The following is a 27,335-nucleotide window of genomic DNA, read 5'->3' as shown; positions in this document are numbered from 1 at the left end:
TTTCCACAAGCTGAAAATAAAGTGTTCACATGAGCTCATTTACAGAGAGTAGAGTTGGCAGCCTTACCAGGCAAGGAGAAAGGAGCTCTGAAGATGAAAAACTAATGCTGTGACAGAAGTCTTTATTAGGTTGGGCAGTAATGGACCATGGTGTACATGGGATAAAGTGACAACTACCTAGAGCATTTAGGGAAAACCAGGAGAGTAATAATGTTTTATGTTGTTCTTAGACTGGCTTCTTGGGTGATCCTTCTGGCCCAGGGATGTTTGGAGTGAAAAAGGGACTGTATAAATAGCATACTGTCCCAGTTTCGCTTGGTGGTAAGGCCTCTGCTGATAACAAAAAAAGGATGAGTCAGAAAAAGGAAAGGTAAAGATGAGTCATTATGTAGTTTCATACTCAGCATTCCCTGTTGTGCTAACCCTCCACTATAGAGCTTGCTAGAAGACAGACATTGAGTGAAAACGTCTATCTAGTTTCACACGTATGTCAAATCTCACTTAGAAAAACTTAGAAACACTTCTACCATTGAAATGCAAGACCAGAAAGTTTCTCAGGATAATTTTTAGTATAATAAAGATGTATAGTTATGTTAAGATAATTCTTCAGTATTTTATATTTATAATCGATATAAAATAAAAGAAGCATGAAAGGAAAACATTTTCTTTTTTCATCTTGATCCACTGAGTTACTTCTTTTGCGTTCAAGAGGAGGTGGCATTTTTCTGTCCGTTTCCACAAAAAAATCTCTATATTGTTCTTCCAAGTTTTGTTTGTAGTTAAAAATAATAACTGACCACTCAGTGGAATTTTGTGGATTAGATGCATACTCTGTAACCAGCAGGTGCCTTCTTACCTTGTAGTGAGCAAGACTATAAATTTCCCAAAGCTCATCTCAAGTCTTTGCCAAGAATGTATGGTACACCTTTTTTAGCCTAGTGGGAAGTAGTATGGAATGGACCTGTATTATTTATCCCACTTTGTGCTCCTATTCACTGGGATTGGGAGGGGTAAAATGCATTTAGGATGGATGCCTTCAAAAACCACTGCATGCTTGGGAAACAGCTTGGTATGTGGGTGTAGAGTCATTGCTGTATATTTATACATCCATGGATACAGGAAGGATTCCCTTAAAGTCACCTCACGCAGTGACTGCTGCTTGCATTTTGAAAATCCATTCTGTAACTGAGGCTAATCTTATCCTTTTAACACTAATTCCTGTGACTTCAAAATACTGTGCTAGTGCTGTTTCAGAGGCTTAAGGAGTTTTGTGCAGAGGTCTTTGTTAGCTCTTCCTGTGTTTTGTTTTCAAATATACAAACCACATGATCTGAATATGGCCTGACTGACTTTTTCATTGCAGAAGACATTTATCCCATCTGAGTTCAGTGGCAAAACATGTTGCGTGGGATGAGTCTCGCCGTGGGAGTCAGTCGAGCTAGTGCTGGCTCGGATGGTATCAGGAGCTAACTTTGATCCATCCGGCTCTGGAATCCTCTCCGGAAGCCACACCTACCGAACCCGGGCATGCGCGCCTGGGCTAGCCCCAGCTGGGCACAGGCGGGGGGGGCACCGTCTGGGCACTTGCTGCCTACAAAAACATCTACTTACTTTAATGAGAATAGGGCTACAACTTATTGTTATATAAGAGATCAGCTCTATATTGATAACACAGTATAATTCCACTGATATTCCCCCTGTCGTTGACAACCTGTATGGCTTTTGGTTGTTGTTTTTACTTCAGAGTTTTACACGTTCATGTGTTAGATTTCCTTCTTCATTAAGGATTCTGTCTCCTTACTAGCCTAGGTTTAAATTCTCAGAAACATTTTGTAGGTAACAATGGCTTCACAACCCAAAATCTTTAGAATCAGTGGTACTTCAGCTAAAAGAAAAAATTGATAGCTAATTGTTTCTGTGGCTCTTATAAATTTCACAGCTGCTATGAAATTCAGATAGAGACCTGCACTGCTTTTACAGGCATCTCTGCTGCTCAGTAAAATAAAAAAGGCTTTACTTCAAGTTCTGAATTGCCTTCTTCAATGCCTTTAAAGAATAGATCCATTTCTTCATTTAATTAAAACAGTATAATTTGTACCGCAGCCATACAGATTGACAGAGGACTTTATTGATTTGACTAATTTCTTTAAAAAAAAGAAATCACAACAATGAAACAGTGCATTTTGTTGAAACAACCAAGGGGAAAAAAAAAACCCAAACCAACAACAATAAAAAAGAAAGACAAGTGGTGGTAGTACTGCTTACATTAATTAGGATGGTATGCTGAATATTATTCATGCTGGAAAAAGTCTGCAATTAGGGTTCTAGTGGCATGGGAGTTTCAGTCAGAGTTTTCTTTTGAGTAAGGACTGCGGCATTTGTTTGTCAAGAAAACTATATAAAATTGCCTGATCTTAATAACAGATCTTTGTGCAGTGGAACGTGGCACTGATCTTTAAGCGTGTCCTCAGGTAAACTGCTTATTTAATAAAGAAAAAGTGTGATGGAAAACCTTCTCTTAGACAGACTTACCTCTATTTTCGTGGGTAGTGCTAAGATGCCATATTAGGTTGGGAAAAAACACCAATTTTCATTGATCCCACATCCAAATGAAATTTTAAATGTTTTTTTGCAGTTGTATGTCAAAACAGAGGGCAGGGAGGACACACCCGCAAACCACCTGACTTTTTAAAATCTAGCTTTTTCACCTTTACAGTAGTTTTTTCCTTTGCAATGCTTACTTTCTTGGCAAAATAGTATTTAGTTTGGTTCCTCACATAATAATGTAAATTGAAACTAATACTAAATAATCCACTCTTTCTTTTTTTTTTGGTATCTCTTGCTGAATGAGAAAGACATGAAAGAATTCTTTTTCTCTCCCTACCTATTCTCAGTGAGGGAATTACTAGTCTAGCCATTAAACTTTGCCATTGGAAAGGTGGACAGATGGACTGTTGGAGTTGCATGTAATAAGCTGCATTTTCCTTTTCTAAACTAACTTAATTTTACATTTCTTAAAACAATATGCACTAACCAGTTTTGGCATTGTATTTTAGAAATTGCCATTCATTTTATAGTGCACAGCATGTGAGAACTATCTAGAAAATGAGTGGCCCAATTCAGTAGCAACAGTTTGAGATGAACAGGTAAATCTCTGTTCACTTTGCATTGGGGGTAAAATTGGTCCACATCATTGAAGTTTCTTTACCGGTACTTCAGACCTTATTTACATAATAGTCTGTGTGTTTGATTTTTACTGTTACGAAGTATGCTCATAATAGAGAGAAACTTTTTTTTTTTCTTGTTTCAAGTGTAGTACATTGAGCATTTCTTTCTCATGCACATGTTACCAAAGAAGGGTTTTCTCTAGATAAATAATGTCCTCTCTTTCTTGAATGAGACCTAAGAGATTCTCTGACTGTTCTCAGCACTTGAAATCCTAGTTAGTTTAATTCATGGTGACAGTTCCCAACCATGTGGAGTTTTGACAAGAATCATATACCTTAGTGGTACCATGTGTTCCGTGACTTCAGAAATGCATTAGAGTGCACTTCTTTTTTTTTTTTAGTATGAAGATTAAAGAGCTTTCCTCAGACTAGAAGCAATAGAATCCAAGGGGACAAAAAAGTAACAAGCATCTTACTCTTATCTTAAATATTTATGTATCTAGGAGGAGAATTTCCCCATCTTTTAATTAAGTCACTTTAAAAATCAAGAAATCTGTGCAGAGGGTTTTAAACTGTATTTTAATGCTGTTTTATTCAAGTGGCTTTGAATAAAAAAAAATCACCATTCTTGATGTAGGGAAAGGTACCAGTCAAAATCACAGAACTCCAGCTCTGAATTTATTTAAACTGTAGGAAGTTTTTGATGTAGAACTTCAGTAGAAATCATACTAAAACTCACTCTGAATGTTAAAGGGACTGGACAAAGATAAGATTCTCAATTTAAATTTTTCAGTATGTTCTCATTTTTTGCTTTTTGCAAAAAAAATTTTTTTATTTGCTTATTGAAATGCCCAGGTATCACTGAAATTCTGCTGGATTGAAGTCTTTAGAATATATGGTCAAGTTTCCAATTGAGCTAGCACATAACTGCGAGTTAACCTAGTTTAAAAAGTACCTCAGTACTATCCTTGTGAGACAACAACAGATTCCACAGAAGCTTGACACAAAGTAGAGAAGTTTACTTCTGCTCTTTGCAGGTAGTTTGAAAAGAAGATTTCTGAGCAATCTAGAAGGAAAAGCACAAGCTGGAGAGAATAATAAAGAGGTATCAATCCACTGTACCACACAAGCTGTGACACAGTGGCATGACAAGTGGAAAACTTTGTAAAATAGGAAAAGGACAGTAAAAAATGAATTGTGTTATGGTTTCTAAAACCTGCCTCAATTCAAGAAACAAATGCTTCTGAGCATTGCGAAGGTGTATACTGTTCACATAAATCTCCCATGTAAACAAATCAAGAAAAATAATTAAAAAAGAAATTAAGAAAAATATCAGAAACCATCAGATTTGTTAAGACTATTGCAATCACAGATTTTAAAAAGTTACCATATTAAATCCCAAAAGCCCCTCCCTATAGGAAATGCCATCTGTTTTAATTTTGTACAACAAATGATACAGCTGGCTATTCCTGGAAAACATACTGATGTTTCCTGTAGCTGGCATACAGTTTTGCTGGATATAAGCATTCTTAGAAACATGTTCTTCAGTGGCCAGATCCTTCTTTTTCTGCAGGTTAACTAAGTGTCAAGGCCTAGAGAAAAACATGTTTAAATCAGTTTGCTTTGAAAATAAAGGCAAGGTCTTATTCCTGTTGTGTTATTATAGTAATGCAATAAGCAATGCTCTCTTAGTCAGAACTCTTTGCATGTTTTTATATAATTCTTTTGAATATATATAGTCCAGGTTTAAAATTTAAAAAAAAAAGAACTTGAAATGACAAAAAGTGGATCCAAATGTGATGTTGTGATAAAAATGCCTTATGGAACAAAGTGAATTTGCAGGGGGAGTTTCTGATGCAAAGAGAAAGTTGTAAGGTCAAAGAGAAGGAAAAGAGGAAGAAAAAGCCTTGTTTCGGTCAAAGGACAGTCCTAGGTGTAGTTTTGGATAAAATTATACTATAAATGGATGAGTAAGGAATTACAACTCCTAGCTTTTATCAGTTGTTAAGCAATGCAGTGTAATTTGTTTGTGTTCCACTGATGTATAAAGCATATGCAGCCTTTGGTGATCATTCTCTCAAGTTCCTGCTGGAGAAAGAGAAGTATACTCAGTGCAGCACATTAGGGATCTTGTCATCTCCTTTAAGACTGTGTCCGCTTTCCTCATCACAGAGATGGCAGCAATTACAGTTTTTTTCATGGGAAACTCACAGGATCCAGGGAACTATTCTATACTCTAGAAAATTTGACTGCCCCTCGTGTCCAGTTAAAATTTAGATCTTTTACATATATGTGCATCAGTTTCTTTTGTGCTCTCAGATCAAGAATGGATTAGTAATAAAAACAAATTCTGGTATCTGTCCCTTAGATATAGACTACAGTTTCCTAATCTGACTTTCCAAGGTACTAAGAAACCTTGAAACTAAATGATGATTATGCTAAGAGCATCTCTGATACTCTTGGCAATAGTGCCAAGTAAATATTTTTCATGCGTTTTATTTCCACTTCGTTTGTGTATGTTAAGCTGATTGTCCTCTCTTGACCTAAGAATTTTCATGTTTTTAATATCATAGCAAAAGTATATAAATGTTTCATATAAAATATTATGTAAACTAGCCCATATACTTTGACTAAACAGACAAGAAAAGTGAGCAGTATTCTTATTAATTCAAGCTTCTTCATGTTTCAATTAAAAAGAAAAAAGTAGAATCCCCTGTTCAAATATGACAGGAGGAGTATATATAGTAACAGGTAAAAGTCACTATGTGTTTCATGGAAGGGGACATTAAAAAAAGTGTTTCATAGTAAGTCTAAGGCTCACTCTGCTGGAAATTTTTTTTTCTGATGAATACAATTCAATAATTACTGAATTTTATGGTGAAATAGTAGGATAAGTCTTGTATCATAGTAAGAGTATGATGGTTGGAGACTTGTATGTTGCAGTGGATGTCATTTTGCATTGACTTGCATGTAAGCTTTTTGGTTAAATTGCTCAAAAACTATTCTTGTGAGAGGATTATGCACATTTGTTTATTTTGTGAGTGCTAGTTCTTAATATCTTGAAATATTTCTCCAGGCTTCCACTTGTGGGTTTGTTTAGTTGGGATATGTGCTACATAACCTGTAAATTCTGCTCTTCTTTTAGCCTTAATGTCTTTTTAAATTGATGTCACAGTTTAAAGGGATGAAATCCAGGTAGAAAGATATAGTTATATGTTTAAAAGAAAGAAGAAACAAATAATCCAATGTACGTGTTTTAATGGGGAGAAAAGAACTTTGGCAAAGGAATGGCAGTGAAAGCAGAAAATTGAGGCAGGAAGGCAGTATTTGAAATAAATACAAACTCTGTGAAAGTAAATCGTTTGCTTTTCCTGCCTTTAGAAGTAACTGAAGAAATTTACATGCTTCAGTAGAAATATGCTAGATTTGTAATGCATGGAGTGAGAAAACTTTCCTCTCCTCTTTGGTAGATGTTTTTTTATGGCCTGTAGAAAAAATAAAATATGCATGTATTTAGCATTGCACACAATGAATATTCCCACTGAGATCTGCACTCAGAAGGGCAGGCATGTGCCAATTTAAATACACTTGTCAGGAATTACTCACTTTAAACTATTTTTTTTTCTTTTTTTTAAATCTGTTAAGGTTCCATATGAAAATAATTCCCGAGGATGAGGAAGTTTTATGCTTTATTTCCTCTTTTAAATAATGTTTATGTAATTATGTTGCCCAATTACTTGTATTAACATACCCTTCTACATTTTGTAAGGTTTTTCTTCAGAGCAGTTATCATTACAATTTAAACAAAAATATTCTCATTCAAGCATCTTTCATATAAAAGTAGTTTTAATAGGGAGGAGTTGTTTCTTGTGGAGAAGAACAATTCTCGTGACAAGAATTTTTGACCTTTTTTCTTTTTGTTTTCTTTTGTTCATTTATTCTGGCTAAAATTGCATACATATTCATAAAATTTAATAAGAACAAAGCATTACTCTTGGATATTTTCCATAAGTTTGTTATCATAAGCAATTTGATAGACATCTACTAACACTATAATGGGAGAAGTTTTCTGTAAACCAGCTTGCCTGGTTTACAAAACTAGAATTTATTAACCCATTTCCCAAAGGCCCAGCATTACCTACGAGATTAGAACTAAGTTTTCTGTTTTCTGTTTTAGAGCAGGAGCATTTTATAATTAGAGTATATTGTCTAAGTGTTCCAAAATTTATTGTAGTTTCTGGTACTGAAATCCGTTTACCTCATTCTATTAATTGTGTGTAACATTAGGAACAGACAAAATGGCTGGAAAACACCAAGCACATAATAGTGATGTTTTTCAACTGAGATTTTCTGCATTAATTCTGATTGACTCCTAGTGCTAACTACGAAACAGTAGTTGCTATGCAAGCATAACCATTATGCTTCTGTACAGAAAGCTTCTAGCAATAGTTATCAATAATGTGGTATCAGTAATAAACCTACCATTATTTGCTCAAGTATTATCTCACAATGAGATGCAGAGGCCTCCATGCTGTTTCTCCAGCATGCTAGGTAACATGTCAGGTTACAAGACTAGCACCATGTATGAGCTCATGTATGAATCAGTTACACTTTGGGCATGAATGAAGTGTTAAATACATTCAGGAGAATCCTTAAAATTCAAAGTGAAGAGTTACTTAGACTTTTTTGCTTATGTCCATAGAACTTTGCCTATACGCATTAACTCCTTGTGTTTAATTTTCTTTTTCATTACTCTATCAAGGTGAAACACAGAATATCTACACTTGTTTTAGGAACTGTAAAAAAAATTAATCTAATTAGTCTTTCTTTTCAGGCTTTCGCTGTTGGAGTCAGATAGTATCTTAGTTTTTTTATAGACACATATATCAGTTTCACTTTCTGATTCTCATGTATGCAGAACTCTTTGATACTGATATGAATGGAATGACAAGGGAAAGGTTATATGCAGAGAAAGGAAAAGTGCATTTTAAAAACATTTGTTTCAGTCATGTTATGAAGATATACAAATACCTATTCGAAGATGTAAAGTCTTTAATTGGATTGATGACATCCTTTCAACTGGATACTCCACTGACATCTGTAGTATTCTCAGTTGAGGCAAATTATTGTGCACTATGACACTGTATAATATACAAATAATGATTTCTTGAGAAGGATTCTGTGGATGGGATTGTGAGCCTCATTAAAGCCCATTTATAAAGTCCCTGGCAAGAACATTTTGGGTATATCACTCATGAATTCAAAATCAGGTGATTTTTAATCAAACATATACTGGAGATTTAATTTTGTTTTAACTTTTTGATTTTATGTACTGGTTTAGTCTGTGACTTCGAAGACTTCTCATATATGTAAGAATACATGTGTAGACATAAAACATTTGCACAATGAGGAACTATGATAAAGCACCATTCTTTTAGAAATACTCTATTATAATCCCCTCACTTCCCTCTGCTTTCAGAAACTTTGAAGACAGATTTTTAAGTTGAACTAAAAAATAGTTTGCTGTATTTAGCCTCTGAGTAAACATTTGGAATGAATACTGAGGACACTTCAATTACATTCCTTAATATCCAGGGGTTGGTGAGGGCAGAAGGAAGTTTCAGAGTAATTGCAACATTCTTGCAGGACTTCCTATTACTGTCATGACCAGAAATTATGGAACACTATTTGTGAAGGGTTTATCTAAATTTATTTTTTTGTTGATTACTAAATAAATATTTGTGAGTAAATTAACAGGGTTTTTTACAGACTCTATACTCATTACTGGGTACACCACTACCCAGTTCTTTTTGAAGAAGAGAAAAATAATTTCTTTCTGAGTGCTTTTTTCTCCGTGTTGATTAAGCCACACCTTGGAATGATTTTACCTGCCACCTCCAGAAACCATAATATATGCAGAGAATGTATCTCCCTTCTTTCTTTCCACCTTTCAATACAATGCTACAAGATAACACTAACAGGAAGCAATTCCACCAAGCTGACATTTTACGTTCATTTCTTTTATTTTCATAGAATCATGGAATGGTTTGGGGTTGAAGGGACCTCAAAGATCACCTAATGCCAACCTCCTTTTCATGGGCAGGGACACCTCCAACCAGACCAAGTTGCTGGAAGCCCCATCCAAGCTGGCCCTGAACATTTCCAGGGGTGGGACAGGCACAGCTCCTCTGGGCAACATCTTTCGCTGCCTCATTACCCTTACAGTAAAGAATTTCTTTCTAGTGTCCAACGTAAATCTACTCACTTCCAGTTTAAAACCATTACCCCTTGTCCTATCACTACGTGCCCTTATATGAAATGTCCCTCCCCAGCTTTCCTGTAGCCTGTTCAGGTGCTGGAAGGCACGCCAGAGCCTTCTCTTCTCCAGGCTGAACAGCCCCAACTTTCTCAGCCTGTTTTCATTTTACTGTGCCTATGCCTTGATTTTATGCCTATCTAGTGTCATAATTTTTAAGTTTTAGTTTTGTTGTTGAACAGTTATTATTGTAACCTACTGCCAACAGTGAAACAACAAAAAAATTATTCTTCTGCATTAACTCGGAGGTTTTCAGGCTGGAGCAACACTACACGAAAAGATGCTGTGATATGGTATGTCAGTACCTTCTAGTATGAACATATTAACTTAGATCACTCATTTTTTTTGTGACCCAAATAGCAGGTAGTGATTCCCCTTTTTAAAATACGCAACTGTTTAGAGAAGCCAGGAAGGGGGGCAAAAACCAAGATTTTCAAATTCCTTACAGTAATAAAATGTGGCCATCTGCACTATGAACTCATATAAGCCACTGTTGAACTTTGGAGCAGGTAGAATTTTAAGAAACAGAACATTACACTTCCTGTATGTGGACAGAAAGAGCAAAGTACAGAGAGAGAGAGAGACCCCAAATGAAACCCAATTGTTTTGAATTAAATGAAACAGAAAAGAGGGAAAAAAAAAATCAAACAAACTTAGGAAATAAGTTTGGTGTAGGGTAAATAACTTTTAGTATTTCAATGCATTGTACATTTGTTTTAAAGATCTAGTAATCTATTAATCCTTTTGGTTTTTATGGTTCTGTTCCAGCAAATGAAATAACTGAAATAACTTCCACTAGATAGAAATCCTAATTCTAAGCAAACTGTTTCTTAGTCCCAGTAGGACCTCTGTAATTGTTTCGTCTCATGCTATTAAGAACTTTCCTGTGATTTCTGGATCTCATATTAATTCCAGAGTTCCACATCATCCAAGTCACAAACTGAAATATTGTGAAGCTGCACATTATTGTATCTGAAAAGGGTATTGAGATCTTGATTCATGCTACTGGTACTTCACAGTCCAATTATTATAGCGCCTTTCATTTTGATCTTCCCATCTCTCTTGAGAGTTGCTAGCAAATGGTCCAGAACTTAAGTTAGACTTCTTTTCTATTACAGTTGTCACTAGCATAGCTCTTGAATTCTTTATGAGCTTTGATGAAGTGATCTAGAATAAAGGCCTGCTTTTGACCTTCAGGCTTGCTCAAACTTACTTTTTGACCTTTCTGTCTCCTGGTGCTGCATGTGCTCTCTGGGGGTCACCAGCCAAGCTGACTTTCCCAGTTTGCACTTTTCACCTTAAAGTAATGGTTACAAGTGTATTGATGCAGTAATGACTTTACAGCCCAGCAAGCTCCACTTCATTAAATCGGGTGTAATTTGAGCTCTGAAACAAGATAGCATCTTGTGCAAGTATGTTTGAATAAATAAAGGTAAAAATGGTGAAAAGGCTTACCTTTTCAGTTAAGGTGGCTTTGTATTGCCAGTTAAGCTGAAATAGTTAGTGATAGATTACCTTTATTCTTTCTTACAACTTGTCCCAGAACATTGAATGCATAATTAAATAAGACAGATACCATTATATAGTATGGTTATGATATACAAACACATTGACATGAAATTTAACAGTGCAATTAACAACAGTATTTTCTGTTTGCTTTGGCAGTATTTAACACTGCTTCCCAGTTACTAGTGAATTAATAGTCCAGGTGATATGGAGAGAAGTGATAGTAACTGCTTCATTTGAGAAATTTCAACTTATGTATATTCAGTGCCATCTTAGCTGCATTGCTTTTCCTGCACATTTTACAAATATGCACATTTTGATGCAACATAGGCTTTTCCTCATACCAGAAAAGTGAGGTTTAAAAAAAATGGAAGTTTGTCAGCCCGCATTTAGTGGCCTAGTTTCAGTCTCATTAAATCAGGGTGACTCTAGAATATTTCTAATGAAGTTCTTGTAGCAAAATATTCAGAAAAGATCAAATTTAAGCACTAGGAACTAAGTGCATAGAGTATATCTCTTCCAGAAAGGAATCAGGTTATTTTGTATGTGAAGTGTAAATAGTATTCTTTTTGTACTATTTGAAAGCTAACAATAGGTATTGCATGTTAAATACTGCAGAGTAGCTGTCCTGGTTTTAGTTTTCCTATTTTTCTTCTTTGCACATTCACCTCTTCTTGAACAGAAATAAAAGGTTCAAGGCTTGTCAGCATCAGTTTATAGATAGCTGTTTAAAAATAATGAGATATTGGGTATTGTAAGACTCAGGGCTGTCTTGCCAGACTCATTTATTTCCATTCACTTTTTGTCAGAATTGCAGACAGAAGACATTCAATTAAAACTTGTCACCTGTTGGTGTGTGACCTAATTTGTATTTGTGAGTGTCACAGATTAGGATGCTTAGCTACATATGGAACCATTAAAAATGTAAAGCAACAATCATACTCTTAAGCATTTTATGCCACATTCTTGTTGAGTGAACATCTTCGTTTGTGGACCATTCTTCAATGGATATCACTTTGCTAAGAAATAATAAAATTTCTTTACACAAAATGTTATTTGGATGGAAAAACTATGTAGATTTTTATGCATGTTCTTTATGTTTTAATGCATAAATGACAGTGCACAAAAATTCAGCATGTATATGATTAGTTCATGCAAAGTTAATGTTCCTTTCAAGAAAAGTTGAGTACTGACCTGTGTAACACATTTATCAATTCTTTTTTCAAACTGGAAAAAAACTCTCTGTGCTTTAACTAGAAAAATTTGTTTTTCAGTTCCTTTTCCAAGATCCAGCCTTCTCATCTCCTCCTCTCAGGAAAAAAAAAAAAAGATAAAAACATTTTCCCAATTATTACTTATGTTTGGTTGCCCACAAGCATTTTTAATTATTAATAATGAGCAAAATGTTAAATGAAATATTGGTTTGTAACACTTGTTTTACAAAAGCAATGTTCTTTTCTTTTGATTTTTTTAACTGCAAAAATTCACTTTATGTTTTAATTGGCCCAAATTTTTTTTTTAATAGTAATGTGTTTGTTGAAAATCTTTCTCAGAGGAATGGATTAACTTATTCATAGTCATAGAATAAGTTGGATGTTATAGTAATAAACAGTGGGTTTGGTTTTTTTCAGTCCATTATATGGCCAAATTCCTAGTCTAAATTGCTTCATAGGCATCTCTTAAGGACAGCCAATTTTACCCTAGCTCAAATAATTTTTGTTACTGACTGAATATAAAGTAGAGGGATGATTTTTAGACTTCATATCATACAGTACATAGTGTATTTAATAGTAGATAGCTGTCGAAAGGCTAAACACTAAGGCCTTCCCCTGATAATTGTTATTTTGGCTGTAGTTCATAGAATGGTTTAGGTTGGAAGGGATCTGGAAAGATCATCTAATTCCAGCCCCACTGCATGGTCAGGGACACTTCCCACCAGACCATGCTGATCAAAGTCACATTCAACCTGGGGCTTCCAGAGAGGGGGCATCCCTCTGCAGATTGTTGCAATGTCTCACCACTCTCACACTAAAGAATTTCTTACTAATGTTTAACCTTCATCTGCTGTCTTCCAGTTAAAAACCATTACCCCTTGTCCTATCACTACATGCCCAATGTAAAAAGTCCCTCCCCAGCTTTCCTGTAGCCCCTTCAGATACTGGAAGACTTCTATTAGGTTTCTCTGGAGCCTTCTCTTCTCCAGGCTCAACAACTCCAATTCTCAGCCGGTCTTAAAAGGAGAGGTGCTCCAGCCCTCTGGTTGTCTTCATGTCCCTCTTCTGGATTCACTCCCTCAGATCCATGTCCTTCTTGTGCTGGGGGCTCCAGAACTGGACACTGTACCCCAGGTAGTACCCCAGGTCTCAGGAGAGCAGAGGGGAGTTGCCTGCCTTGCTGTGCTGGTCACACTTTTTTGTATGCAGCCCAGGACAGGGTTGGCTTTCTGGGCTGCAAGTGCACGTTTCACTGTGTCTCATAGCTTTTACCTTTTTGATGACCTAGGACTCAGTTTCCAAAATGTTACCTTCCTAATGGATACATACTTTACATCTCTAACTGAGTTTTTTATCTGCACATGGTATTATACTTTGTAGACCGATTTCACATACTCTCTAGCATCCCTAAAATACAGCACATAAAATAAATCCGCTGATCCTAAAGAAAAGATGGCTCACACAATTTTTTTCTTTCTGCATGTTTCTACTCTATTGAGAGAGGTCTTTTGTGGTTTATAGCAGAAGTATTTTTTCCACTGCAGATCTTTCAGACTGTAGGATTAACATGTTGGCCTCACACTTCTGTAATCTCAAACTGTAGAGATTACCGAGTTGTCTGAAGAGTTAGTTGATGACCACACGTTCTTATCTCCAAATAGATTCTCTCTGTGTTCACAGTGGAAAAATCAACTAGTTTTCCCCTTACGTATGGATAAATGCAAACCCCAGAGTTAATAATATTTATCCAAGTTTACCCAGCAATCTTACAAGTAAGCACAGTACATTCAAGTGAACTGGAACACTCTATCAAGATGTTGTCCAAGGGGAGAACTGCATCAGAACCTGCCATTAAAATTCCTTTTGCTCCTTGAAGTTTTGCTGCCTTTGTTTGCCTCTGCTAGTGATGTTCCTCTAGAGTTTGGCAAGATGTAGTGATGTGGGTATCCATTTTTACTGGTCTCATTGTGCAATTTAAGACAATGCTGGGAATCTTACATACATCTGTAGAAAAAGGATCATTACCTAGTTACATATCTGAAAAAATTAGATAGACATTTGTTTAATAATACAGAGTGCTGTGTTAGAGCTTGCCAGCATGACACTGGTGTAGAATGTGTCTGCTTGCCATAAATCTCTTATGTAGAGGGGAGAAAAGCGAGTAGAATTTGAAATTTTCACTGGAAGCAAAATTTTTTTCCCCATCTAATCTCAAACTTTTTCTTTACTGAGGTACTGTAAGGAAGAAAGGGAGTTTTGATTTATTCAGATATTAATTTTTAAGCTACTGATTTTCTTTTTTTTTCTACCCCAAAGAAAAAGCTATCACCAATTAAAGGTAGTAAGCAATTTCATTTAGGCTATCCTGGTATTGGTAGGTCTTTATTTGAGGGACTGGGCTAATGCCCTCAAAATTAGCTCAAGGATTTCTTGTGGATAGAGCTCCATGGACAGTACAAGAATGTTTTGGGGGGAAGAAGACAAACAAGCACTGGATTCTTGTGTTTGAGGTAAGAAGGGAGGGAATGGAAAAAAAGGAAGGAAGGCATATTATACAGGAGTAAATAGTGTAGTTTGGATATTGCTTGGACTTGTATGGAAAAACAGATGACACTGAGAAATATGATTACTGTACTGAGGACCTGAATTGCAAAGAGATATACAGGGATAAGGGCAAATCTTAAAATATATAACACCAGTCACAATGGGGTACCTGGCGCACACAGGGGGGTCGACTAAGTGTGAGAAAAGGACTAGAGAAAAGGAATAATTTGCGTCTGTTTGCGAGGGAGGAGCAGATGAGGAAATAGAGAACACTAAGAGCTCAGGTTTGTCTATGTTAAGTTTGTTAAGATTGATGCACCTGGTGGGTAGTGCATTGTGTGTATCAGCTTAGCTTACTTCTGTAAAGACTTTTGAGAATTAAAATACCATGTAGGGTGTGTTAGGTTATCAGAAATTTGTTCCAAAATAGGTACTTTGTAATGGTACTAGGAACAAGGAAGTCTTGTGAGCTAAAATAATGGTGAACTCCATATCAGTTTTAATGAAAGGCTTCTAAAGCTCTAATTTACATTCTGTTGATACTACATTATAAAAAATGTTTTCACATAAGAATTCAAATTAGTTATACTAGAGATGAAGGTAGTTTGGAAGTGTGTAATTCTGTTACTCCCCAGTTATATAGAATTACAATTTTTTCTTATTTATAGCTATGTATAATAGGTGAGGACATGGATATATGTATAATTTTGCTATTTTTAGTTATCTGTATTTCCATCCACTTGAGTGTGTGCCTGGCTTTAGTATCTATCATGGCAAATGGAAAGGAGGTTAAAAAGTTGTTCATCTTGGTAGATTTATTTTATTTTAATTTAAGCTTCAGTTCCATTACTTTTTGATTAAACATACTTCTATCTGATGTTATCCATCTTTTATCACTATGAAATCTACTCCCAAGCAGAAAGAAGGATGGCATCTGAATTATGCAGAAATCGTTTTCTGTCTATTTTTCTTAAAATGCTGGACAGTCTTTTTCAAAATACCTCCAATATCGCATGTGGCATGTTCTAATCCTCTGCCTGTTTCTGAATATTTGACTGTCAAAACCTTGATCTCTTTCTTATTTTTTTCTTTTTTTTTCTTTTTTTTTTTCTTATGGCAGCATGTTGTTTTGGGTGTCATTTGCTTTAGTGCACCTCAGACTCCTGATTCAGGAGTGAAGAATATTAAGTTACTGTTAGCTCTGAAAAGCTTTTTAAAGTGGCATTGTTCATGCATTCTAAGTACAACTTCAAAAACAAAAAAAACCCCCATGCTTTGGTTATTGAAACACTATGAATTTTATAAGAGTTTAGACCACATATAGATCACAATTAGTAGTGAAATTGCTAAATACTGTAAGTATTACTTAATTTGTAATTTTAGATGTGTTTAGAGATGTTGTTTTTGTTATTTATGTAATGTGTTTCACAAAGATATAATTGGTGGCATACAGTGATAAACATACTTCTTCAGTTTGAGGGAGCAAAATACAGTCTTCTACAGTAAACCAAATGAAATTTCACTATTAAATACAGCTGGTGAGCTAACACTGTTGAGCACTGTTGTATACAATTTGCTACTTTATAGATACAGACATTGGTTGTGTTGTTAAACCAAGTATATCCTCTGTTATTAACCTTTATAGATATCAGCAGTCCATCTGGGCAAATGGAAACCCCATGTACACAGAGCCATCTCTGCCTGTAGAGAAGTACAGAATTGGCTCTGTAAACTGACATCTTCCTTTGTTCAGCTAGTGAGTGTTCTGGTGCCTTAGGCTCATGCCAGCTTGAAGAGTAGGAGATAGAGCAGGGAAACGAAACAAAAATAGAGGGAAGAAATATAAAAGAAAACCAAAACCAAATCAATAAGTGTTGGCTTTGGATTTCTGGCTGTTAGGAAAAATGGCTTTTCTTCACCAAAACCCAGTCAACCCTCTTTGGTTTTTGAGGATGAAAGAGGACTGACAGATGTTTCCTGGTGACTAGACTGTGTTTTACCAGTGCAGGTTGATGGGCAACACATAAACCCTGTGCTGAATTCTTCTTGCTGTAATCCTCAAGCGTTAGCTTCTTTGGTGTGGGTTACTCTGCAGTCCAGAGTTCTGGAGGTATTTCCTTCAAGAGAGAGAACACAGAGATGGGGAAAAGTAGAGCAGGCCATGGTTGTGGCAACAGAAAATATAAAAAGAGGGAGGAGAGCTAAAAAAGACAATGAAAAGAAAAATCAGAAAATAAGCTGCACTTAATTACATCATCACTCACAGGGATCATTGATATGTAATGTGGATTTCATTCTTTTTTAGTTGAACCCTTGTCATCGGGGACAGATTTTACACCTGGTCGTACCGGTGCTGTTGCCCAGCATATGTGCTGACTTTTTAAACTTCACTGTTATGTTACCACTTGTTTATACTAACACTGGTCTGGAAATCTGCCTGGGTGACTCAGAAAGAAATAAAAATACTTCACTGTTTTATGGTACATACCATCTTTTATTTTCCCCTATATTTTTGTTTTTTTCTATTAGAGTAGCTATAGTTTGTTTTGGGAGCATAAACTCCTTTATTAACTGTACAGAGCAGGTAAGAAAATACTGTACTGTTACAATGAACAGTTTGGACAATTAACACGTTAATTCAGCATTTATGACATCTAAATGAACACCCATACAACTTCTTTCAAACTCTCATGAATCATTTCAGGTCTTTAAGCCAATCTTATTTTACTAAGGATACTTTGTATCCTCTGACCATTTTAATCCATGTCAATTAAAAGCATTGAGTTTTACTATCTAAACTGTATACAGCACCTATTGTTTCTTAATGTCTCATTCTCTGTACTTCTCATGTTAGTTTTGTGTATCCATAGTGTTTATTACAGATTTGATCTTCTTCTTCTATCAAAGACAATTTACGATCAGACTCTTCCAAATGGAAGTTAATTTTTTAAGTGTTTTTAATAATATGTAAAAATGAACAAATAGTTTTAAACAGGAAATTGTGTTGTTTGCTTGAAACTTGCATATGAGGAAATTTAAGCAGCTTGGAAGTACCACTTTCCATTGCTTTTTAAAATTATTCTTGTGAAATGAAAAAAAAATATTTGAAATAAATACTGCAAGGCAGAAGATAGAAGATCATTACCTGGAAGTAATTTTCTAATACATTTAATTACATGTTTGCTTATTTTTCCCAACGTAGGTGTCCGCCTAGACAGAGTACGTGGAGGTCGCCAGAAGTACAAGCGCAGAATAGATGCAGAGAATAGCCCATACCTGAACCCTCAGCTAGTTCAGCCAGCAAAAAAGCCATGTGAGTACGTCTTATATACAAAATTCTACAAGTTGACTTCTAGCTCTGCTTGTTAAGCTTCTTCTGACTGGGACAAGGGTTTGGTCAGAAGATGTTACAATGAATACTATATCCATTTAGCTGTTAACATATTTTTTTAAAATATGCTCATCTTTCTCAAGTGGAGTTGAACAAAGAATACTTTTACAGATGGAAGTGTATAAAAGGCATGGTTTATGCAGTGCAAATTTTACATTTACAGGTTATCTCTATTTTCAGTGGTGCATAAAATTCATGCTATGATCATTAGTTCATTGAAGCTTCTAGTTTCAGATTCCACAAGAAAGTGATTTTTGTGGTTTTCACTAACTAACTGAGTTTGCTCAACCTCCCAATGAAAATACATTAAGAGCCTCATTAATTTACACCTATAGATTAATACGCTACCTAGCATTAGATTAAAACAGCAATATGCCACTTAATAACAAGCATAGATTGGTAGTTTGGGCTCCAGTACCCTCATGGATTTTTTTGCTTTGTTTTGTTATGTTTTAATAATGCCCTTGATTGTATTTCGCCAGACTGAAATTAAGAGAGAGAGCGAGAGCTGATCATCGCACTGCTAAAATACAGGTTCCATCCTCTTTGCGATTAACTAAAAATAGTTAGGGGTTTTGCTTTGCAGCTTATATAAACCCAAGCAGCAACTGTACTAATTCCATGAAGTAAATTTAATAGCATTATAGCAGTAGTGCAGGAGGCTAGTGTATTACCCTGCAAAGGCATACACTCTGTGTCAAGTGTTATAAACTCTTTCAAGTTCAAATGAGAATATGCACATCCAGTTGCTCCTGCAGAAAAGGTTAGTTTGGTCCTAAAAAAGAGAAATAAGCCAGAGAAGTAAGGAGGACAAAACTACTCATTGTCTTCCGTTTGCCTGTGCCTCTTACAAAGCAAATGTCAATTTTAGGGTCTTGAAAATTCCTGGCTGTCTAGAAAATGGGATTTGTTTCTGTTCATGTTCCCCAGTAGGGGACAGTGCTGTGTACAATACGTGTGAGCATATGGGGATCTGGAGAGCAAATAAACAGTTTTTGAGCTGTAAGTGAAAGGGCATTTTAGCTGTGTCAAAGAAAAAACAGCCAGTTTTACATAAAATTAAGGCTTAAGTGAACATATGGCATAGTTTCCTTTTTGCCTTTCCAAAAAACATTATGCTGATTATATTCCTTCAATTGTCCAATCTGGCATCTTCTGCTCAGCCTCTATAAGCTCTCCCACCATTCTGTAAATACAATCTAGGGCTGCACTAAGCAGATTTTGCACATTATAATAAAAACTTTCTGATAATACAATAAAATTTAATAAACTCTAATGCTTAATTTCATTAGAGGTTTAGTTTTCCGGGGTGCACAGATTGTCAGTTTTTCATTTACTTGATATTGTCATTGAGTAGAAATGTTGATAGCCTAGCAAACAGGCATAAAAATCCAGCCCCAAAACCCCAAGCACTTAAATATGAAGAGTGGTTAATGCTGTTGTACTGAAACACAAGAACCTTTATGTAAAACCCAGATAACTGCAGAGTACTGCATTACATTACCTTTGAGACAATAACTACACAAGTTTTCTGTAAGTTCCATTTGTCTGAGATAAACTAACCTCCTTATAAATCATTACTCATTATCTAAGCGCCTTCCTTCATTTTCCTTAGCTTGTCCAATTACAAACATTTTTGTAGCAAACATTTATAAAACTTAATTTTCAGATCCTGTCAGATAAATGACAAGACTCAAAACAGTTGAATTGGTTTTGTGTGGATGTAACCTGGGAGATTTTCTGGACCCTGACTGATAGTTTGTGAATAACAAAGGCACAGGAATGAAAATTGGGTTCTATTGATTCTAATTAGGGAAACATTAAATAAGATTAACCTAGAAACAGTGCTTGTGGCTATTCAGTTTTCTGAGTGATGGAGCTTGCCTGGTATATTAAAAATTTTCCTATGGCCTGTACAATTGCACACTCCAATACAGATAGCTTTTTCCCTCAGAACGAAAAGAACAGGTGTTTGGAGGGTGTTTCCTACACCTACTTCTGACTTCTATTCTAGTGTATTTTCCAGTTTCACCATGAAATTAAAGTGGCCTGCTTGCAGATCACAAAAAGAAAAAGAAATTGAGATTTTGTGAATTTTGGGTAAAAATACACAGTATTACTGAATAACCTGCAGAAAGCCATTAGGTTCCTTAGGTGAGAAACCTAAGAAAAATATAAAAGAGGTTCTTTGGCCATTTCTTGTGTTTGCAGGGAAGGAAAAAACAGCTTAGAGATGTGAATGCTTCTTCATCCATTCGTCACTGGTTAAAACTCCACAAGGTTGACATTCTCAGTTACATGTGTTTCAATATAAATAAATTCCCAACTTATCCTACTTCTCAATACGTGTAAAAATATTGGAACTTGGAAAGAATCAATGTTATCTTGTCTCACCTAAAAATAGGATGTTTTCTCTGTGGAATTAAACAGGATATAAATAGAATGTTTAAAAAAAATATACGTGCAAAGGCTGTTTGCCAATATAAGTTAAAACTGCCATCTGTCATCTTTAAATAAGAATTCCTCATTAATCAGTTTGATAGTCAGTAGAATATTGAGATAAAAAATTACTCAGTTGGCATGGTTCCTGTAATACATATAAAGCATGAATATATCCCTCTGCAATAAAACACGCTTGATGTGGTGGTTTCCAGTTGTCTCCTACACTTATATGGAGGGATAACATACATCACAAGTCCTGACACACAAATTTGGAATAAGGCAAAAATTGTAGACGGTAGATCAGAATTGAGGAGTCTGTATCACAATAGAACAGTAAATTATCAGAAATCTGAATGAAGTAAGTATTTTATGGAAATCTGTCATGGGCTGGTAGGTAGTCTCTCTGATGCTCCTGCACAAGTCTCATCCCTGCTAGCTTTCATTGCAGGAGTGTGGTCCATCCTGTGACTTATTAGTGAAAGGGGAAAATGACACTAATTCCATCAGCTTTCTCCAGTCTCAAAAATTATTTGCATCTTCTCATGGTGGAATCCCATCTATATCAAGCCCTGTGACTCTTCATCCTAAGGAAGTGAACAGATTACTTTAAATTCTCTAAAGAGTGATATTTGGGCATTAAAATCTAGTGGTGCACTTGAGTTCACAAGACATACCTACCATTAGAGGTAAAACAAATATTTTGGGAAGTATGCTCAGGCATCCTCTACTAGAGGGTTTAATGAATTACTCCTCTTCCCATTTTTCAGTTCTCCCTTCTCAGAGTAACAAATCAGGCTCTTGTTTTGGAGGTATTTTCATTGTGCCACCTGGATATAATACTCTTCTAGAACATGGAATAACAACACTGCATTTTAAATCTTTCAGGCTCCTCTGCTCTCTTTTGTTGTCTTTACTACCCTTATAAATTAATTGATTGATCCAAGTAGATTTCACCTGTCACTTGGATGAAAAAGTGAATATTAAACACATTAATGCAAATACTATCTAAGTAAAAGTAACCAGTGTATGAATATGATGAAGATTAATGCTTTGGACAAAACCAGTTTTCTGAGTTAGAGTCTTCATCTATTGATATTGTGCTTAGTTTTGCATTCTTTATTCTCTTTAATAGCTACTCCTGACTAGATGGGAGAGGAAATCATTAGTCTGTTTTTTTCTACTTCAAGAAACTAATTTTATATATTATTCTTAATGTGTGTGTTTCACTGAAAAGCAAATATTGCACCACACCTGGCTTTTCTCAAAGCGTAGGCCCTCAGGAGTACAAATTAATTCCTAACATTTTAACAGAAAGGATACCCATAAGCTAAGATATATGGGATAATGGGTGCTGAGCAAGTCCTGAGATTGTTTCTGTGACAACAGTTTAACAGTGGCATCTGAAGCCAAGTCTGGTAATTGGAATTGCACTGACCAATTGCATGTGGTATTTACTTGCTCAAAAAATACACCTTCCCTGAGATGGGCAGGGGACGAGGGGGTGTGGATAGTAAGAGGAAAGCAAAACTTTCTATTTACAGAGTCCAAAATACATTACACTGCATGAATATTTTTTTACAAAGTTCATATTGTGATATTAGGAAGTGATAATGTACTTCTACATTCCATTACTTTCTACTTTTTTTACAATTTACTTTTTGAAGAATAAACATCTCAAGCTTGATAAACATTGTCAATGGATCAGGTTTGTGCTGTAACCAGTAACGTTACAGTAAGGTTTGATTGGGTTCATCATCAATGGGTTTAAGAAAAATTCTTGTTGCACTTTGAAATAGGAGCTATGTTGTTTTAAACGAATGATGCTACTTGTGATCTTGAACTCTTCTGGACCATTTTTACAGATAACAAGATTGTCTCCCACTTGCTGGTGGCAGAACCAGAGAAGATCTATGCTATGCCTGACCCCACTGTTCCAGACAGTGACATCAAAGCGCTTACCACTCTTTGTGACCTGGCAGATAGAGAACTGGTGGTGATCATTGGATGGGCTAAGCATATTCCAGGTACATACAAGTATTTATTGCAAACGGATCACATACAGAAATCATTGCATGGGTTGTTCTGTTGTGGTACAAAGTATGATTTATTTTCACACTGAAGTGTATTCAGTTTTCTCAAGGCTCCAGATTATTCACGTAGGGTGTAGGTTAGATGATAATATATCTTACCTTGGAAATTCTATTATTGTTGCTATGAGTGTTTCTATGTTGATGAGTCTTACATGATGTTCAGTGAATGATTTTTTTTTTTCATGCATTACTTCTATTCAGATAAACTTGCATTGCAATCCAGACTCTGTATTTGTATGAGACTTACTACAGTGCTTGCCTCTGTAGTCATCTGATTCAGTAGTAGTTGAATGTAAGTCTATTCCATAAAGGCATTACTTTCTTAAACTGATGGCAGAAGGTTCATAAATTTAGTTAGATTTTGGCATGACACAAAGGAGTTGTCCTCTTTGTTAATTTGATCTAGTATAAGACCTGGATATTACAGTAGAAAGAACTGAATTGTACCAAAAAGTCTCTTCCAATGGCTTAGTACTGCTTCATCACTTGAACATGGTGATATTATAAAGGCTAAGTGGCATGCTTGTTAGCAACAATAGTTGGAGTCATAAGGATCAGTTTCTCAGGAGATTAGGGATTTCTTCAGATAACATTTGAGGTATGTTTAAATTTCCTCCAATCCTGAGGTATTTGTGCCTTCTCTTGTGGGCTCACAGACAATCTTACAGAGTCTCTGGAGTTCTCAATCAAAATTTTCAGAAATGGTAAATTCACACAACAAAAGATAAGCTTTTTTTCTTATTTCTTAAAGTATTTTTTCCAGTCCAGCAGATGGGTGAGCATATTAGTGTCTTTTCATCTGCTCATTAATTTCCTAATTTTGATAGCAGAGCCTTATTCAACATAAGAATTGATGTTTTGTAATTCCTCTAAGTAGTGTAATGTCCTCATTTTAGATATGATTTGGGGATACCTTAAAATTAGAATAAATAATCCAGTAATATTCTTGTTTATCAAAGTTAATTTTACTTCTAGTATCAAAAATAATTGCAAAAAATTGAAAGAAATAGTCTTCCTGTGTTTTTTTTTTTCTCTTGTGCTAAGCAGAAGCCTCACTTCTTCTGGTAGGAGTTTCTGGGTTATTGTTGATAAACACTAACAAAGAGTAGTAGCAAAATAATTTGTTCATTTATGTAAAGTTATTTTACTGCAGCTGAGAGGCAATCTACAGACTCTAAAGTAGGCAGGATGTGACGCAGCTGAAATTCAGTCATTCTCTGTGCCACAAATGGTGTATAAACAAGCTTTTGTACCACAAGCAATGTTTTTCTGGTACAGTTAACTTATTTCTGTCTCCTTAAACTAGTTTGTCTTTATGCTTTGAATGCTACAGTAATTTCTTTAATCAAATTGATGGAAGTCCCTTTCCCAGCCCACACTGAAACCAATTTATTGGTCATGATACGCCAGCTATGTTGCTAACAGTCGTAACGAACTGTCAGGCAGTATCGCAGTGAAGCTAATTTGAAGTCATTAGGTGTGCAGCGTTCAGGCAACAATTTGTTACAGTGGTTAGGAACACAGCTGACATTTCTGAATGGCTTTGTTCAGAGCAGTTCTAGATGAGCCCAAGCAAATTGTAAACTAATTTAAACATCACTCTATATTGTACTAGCTACTTTGTCTTACACTGGTTGCTAATAAAGCACCCCAAATTAAGTCAAAATGAGTTAAATAGGGGAGTTTGAGTTTCATCTTTGAAAGATACCCAGATCACCTTAACCAAAATAAGTAGCTCTCAAAGAAGTCAGACATGCTCTATAGTAGTTGCAGGGGAACTTACGTAATTTTGATTTGTGAAGCTGTTGTGTAGCCTTGATTTGGCTGAAGGGGTAGGAAAAGCAGAGGGATGAGACTGAGCAGCTTTTGAAATGATGGCTTTGGTTAGCATGGAAAGGTATTGAATGTTGTAAACTGACCTTGAAAATAAAGTCTGTGGTCTGAACCAGTTGAGGAACATCTCTGCCATGAGACAGCCTTTATTACAAGGTAAACTCAAAACCATACCTGCCCTGGTAAAGCCACACCAGCATTACACATTAAGTTTACTCTCCTGACTCCATTTAGGAGTCAGAAGCAGGAAAAAAAAAAAAAGTAAAGACAGTCTTTTTACAAGCCTTCTGGTAACAGAGGGCAATGATAAAATCTGTGCTTGCTGTCTGGCATTTGATCACAAAAATCAAAATGCAAAAGGGCTTGACATGCTAAAGGGCAAATGTGGTGAGCTTTTGTAGCTTCATTTTGAATGATGGAGTGTAGCTGAACTTGGACTGCCTATGCTTAGCTAATACCTGGCACAAAACAACTTGTAAAAGAGCCTGGGTTGGTGCTAGCTAACTGTTTTCTAAGATAACTAATGTTACTGTAGACAGAAACATAACAGAATTGGGGGGAAAAAAAAAAGCATGAATTAGAAAAAGAGTGCAGATTGCATTAAAGTTTGCTGTAGCTTAGTAGACTAAGTAAATCCTTGGTGTAAATCTCTTGGAATTGATTAATTATACCAGTAGTGAATTTGTGCCTAGCACAGCAAAGCAGCAATCAGCAGGTCTTTTTTTAATATAGTGATTTCTTAAGGTTCAGTATAATTAAAGCTCTATCAGGTGCTTAATAACTAATAAAGATTCAGTGAAGTAAGGCATTGTAATTCAAAGTAAAATTTGTGTGGAAGAACCAAAATAATATTTTTGCTATTCTAACAAGAAGTATTTTAATGAGATTATCTATAAAAAGGTAGCAATGCAGTTTGCGTTCTACCCTGGCCAATGGTTTCCCATTGCAGTCAGGGACTAAAAAAAAATTATAAAGTTCAAATGCTTTTATAAAATCATTAGTATATTTGTGATATTAGAAACATTTCAATGGTTGCTTTTGTTGAACAAAAGTCTATGGCATCTACAAAAGGAAATACTGAAAGAAAAATATATATGGAAAACCTTTATCAGTAAATAGAATTAGTTTCCTTGCATTTATAAATCAAATAAATGGAAAGTGTGTTGTTATGAAACATGACCATGTCTTATCTGAAGAAGAAAAAGATCACAATGGCATTAGGAAATGCTTGACTTTAGTTAGAGGAGCGTGAGGGCACAAGAACAGATGATGGTACCCTAATAGCCCTTTTTAAGAATGACAGGGCCCCACCATTAGCATCCTTTTATATCCTTCGAAATTGCTCATGCCTCGCTTTTCTGGTTCCTATCTGCCTGACTCTTTTTTATTTCTCTTTCAATTTCATCCGCGCTCGGATAAGCGCATGCTAACACAATATGATTGAGCTGTAAAATGGAACGCTGTCGCCTCTAATCTCTTTTATGTAGATATGGAGGTACTTCCACACTCCACTTCATTCTCTCTCCATTGTTGGCCTTTTTAGAATGTGTTGCCGAGTAATGGAGGCTCAGTCAAATATTAGAGCTGGGTTTCACAGGGTGTGATAAGAAGATTATCAGCCCAGCAGTCAGATCTATTGTTGTTCTTTGTGTCAGATTAAAATATTCCAGTGTACTGTAACTTTGTTAGTAAAATACTGAAGGTCCTTGGAGGGGGGGGCAATTCTGCTTCGTCTCTTGCCTGATAAGACAAAACCCCTATTAGCTGACCTAAATAAATTGTAACTATATTTAAGAAGCCACAGCAAGACTATTTTGGTTTTTTTTATTATTTTATTTTATTCTTCTTTAAATAAGAGAGCCCTTCTTAATTCAACATTTACTGGCATCTGAGTTTCCTACCATTTGCACTGTATTTTGAGGAAGTTCCATTTTTTATTGGTTGCATTATATTAATTGAACTCTTTTCCAGGATGGGGTGGAATTCTGCTGATACATAGTCACAGTATCAGAGTCACTTAGGCACGATTTCTGTAATGTAACTGGCTCATTGACATTCAGCAAAAATGTTCAATGTTCTTTCATATTAATTGGAGGCAGGAAACATTAAGCTTTTAAAAATGTGCATAACAGGAAGCTAAAGACAAAATGTTCTCTAAAAAATTTGCATGCATGAAAAAACATCAACCAGACCATAGAAATCAACTTTTTGCACTTAAAATGAAAAATTTGTTTGGAAACAGTAAATCAGACACATACATCAAAAATAACTACTTACATTATTTTTAAAATAAGCCTGCTTGTCTTCAGCTGTGTCCCTGTTCTGCTGACAGTAATGGTGTTCAAGGAATGGAGTAGTTAGAAATTGATACTGCCACTGGTGCTAACATTAAAGAAAAAAAAGAGGACATGATTTTGATGGAGCAAATCCAAGGATGTTTTAAATATTTTAGTGTTAATCTTTTATGAAACATTATTGTTCTGACATACTCTTTGTGGAGAACAATATTTAAGCTTTCCTTTCCAAAGCAGCTCTCGGGGATATAGTTTAACCTTCTCATACTGAACAAGACTATGATTTCCTACAAAGTTGTAATTTCTAAAATACTCATTTCTCATCATCTGCTTTAGAAATACCACCCTTTGTAGTTAAAAGTAGAGAGAAAAAGTTTACCATTATCACCTTTGGAAAGCTGATGTTCAAGGAAGCACAAGCGAGTGCATGTATGCTACATCCATGCAGATGCAAATTGGCTATGCATGTACCTACCTTCTTCTCATGCCATACTATATGTGTCTCCATCTCAGCGGACACAGCATAGAGAAAAAATGC

At 35.6% G+C, this 27,335-nt stretch overlaps 1 protein-coding gene across 29 annotated transcripts in view; it reads left to right on the top strand.

Moving 5' to 3' along the window:
• The window catches only part of ESRRG (estrogen related receptor gamma), a 404,999-nt gene that overhangs the window by 334,919 nt on the left and 42,745 nt on the right, over positions 1 to 27,335 (top strand). For all 29 annotated transcript variants that reach the window (XM_071739656.1, XM_071739667.1, XM_071739658.1 and 26 more), the window contains 2 exons: positions 17,950 to 18,060; positions 22,443 to 22,604. In XM_071739656.1, coding sequence (XP_071595757.1) covers positions 17,950 to 18,060; positions 22,443 to 22,604 — 273 coding nt within the window. The remainder of the gene's footprint in view (positions 1 to 17,949; positions 18,061 to 22,442; positions 22,605 to 27,335) is intronic.

The sequence above is a fragment of the Heliangelus exortis genome, chromosome 3 (genome assembly GCF_036169615.1).
Source record: "Heliangelus exortis chromosome 3, bHelExo1.hap1, whole genome shotgun sequence".
Lineage (NCBI taxonomy): Eukaryota > Metazoa > Chordata > Aves > Apodiformes > Trochilidae > Heliangelus > Heliangelus exortis.
The sequence above is the reverse complement of the archived record's forward strand: the minus strand, read 5'-3'. Positions and strand labels throughout refer to the sequence as shown.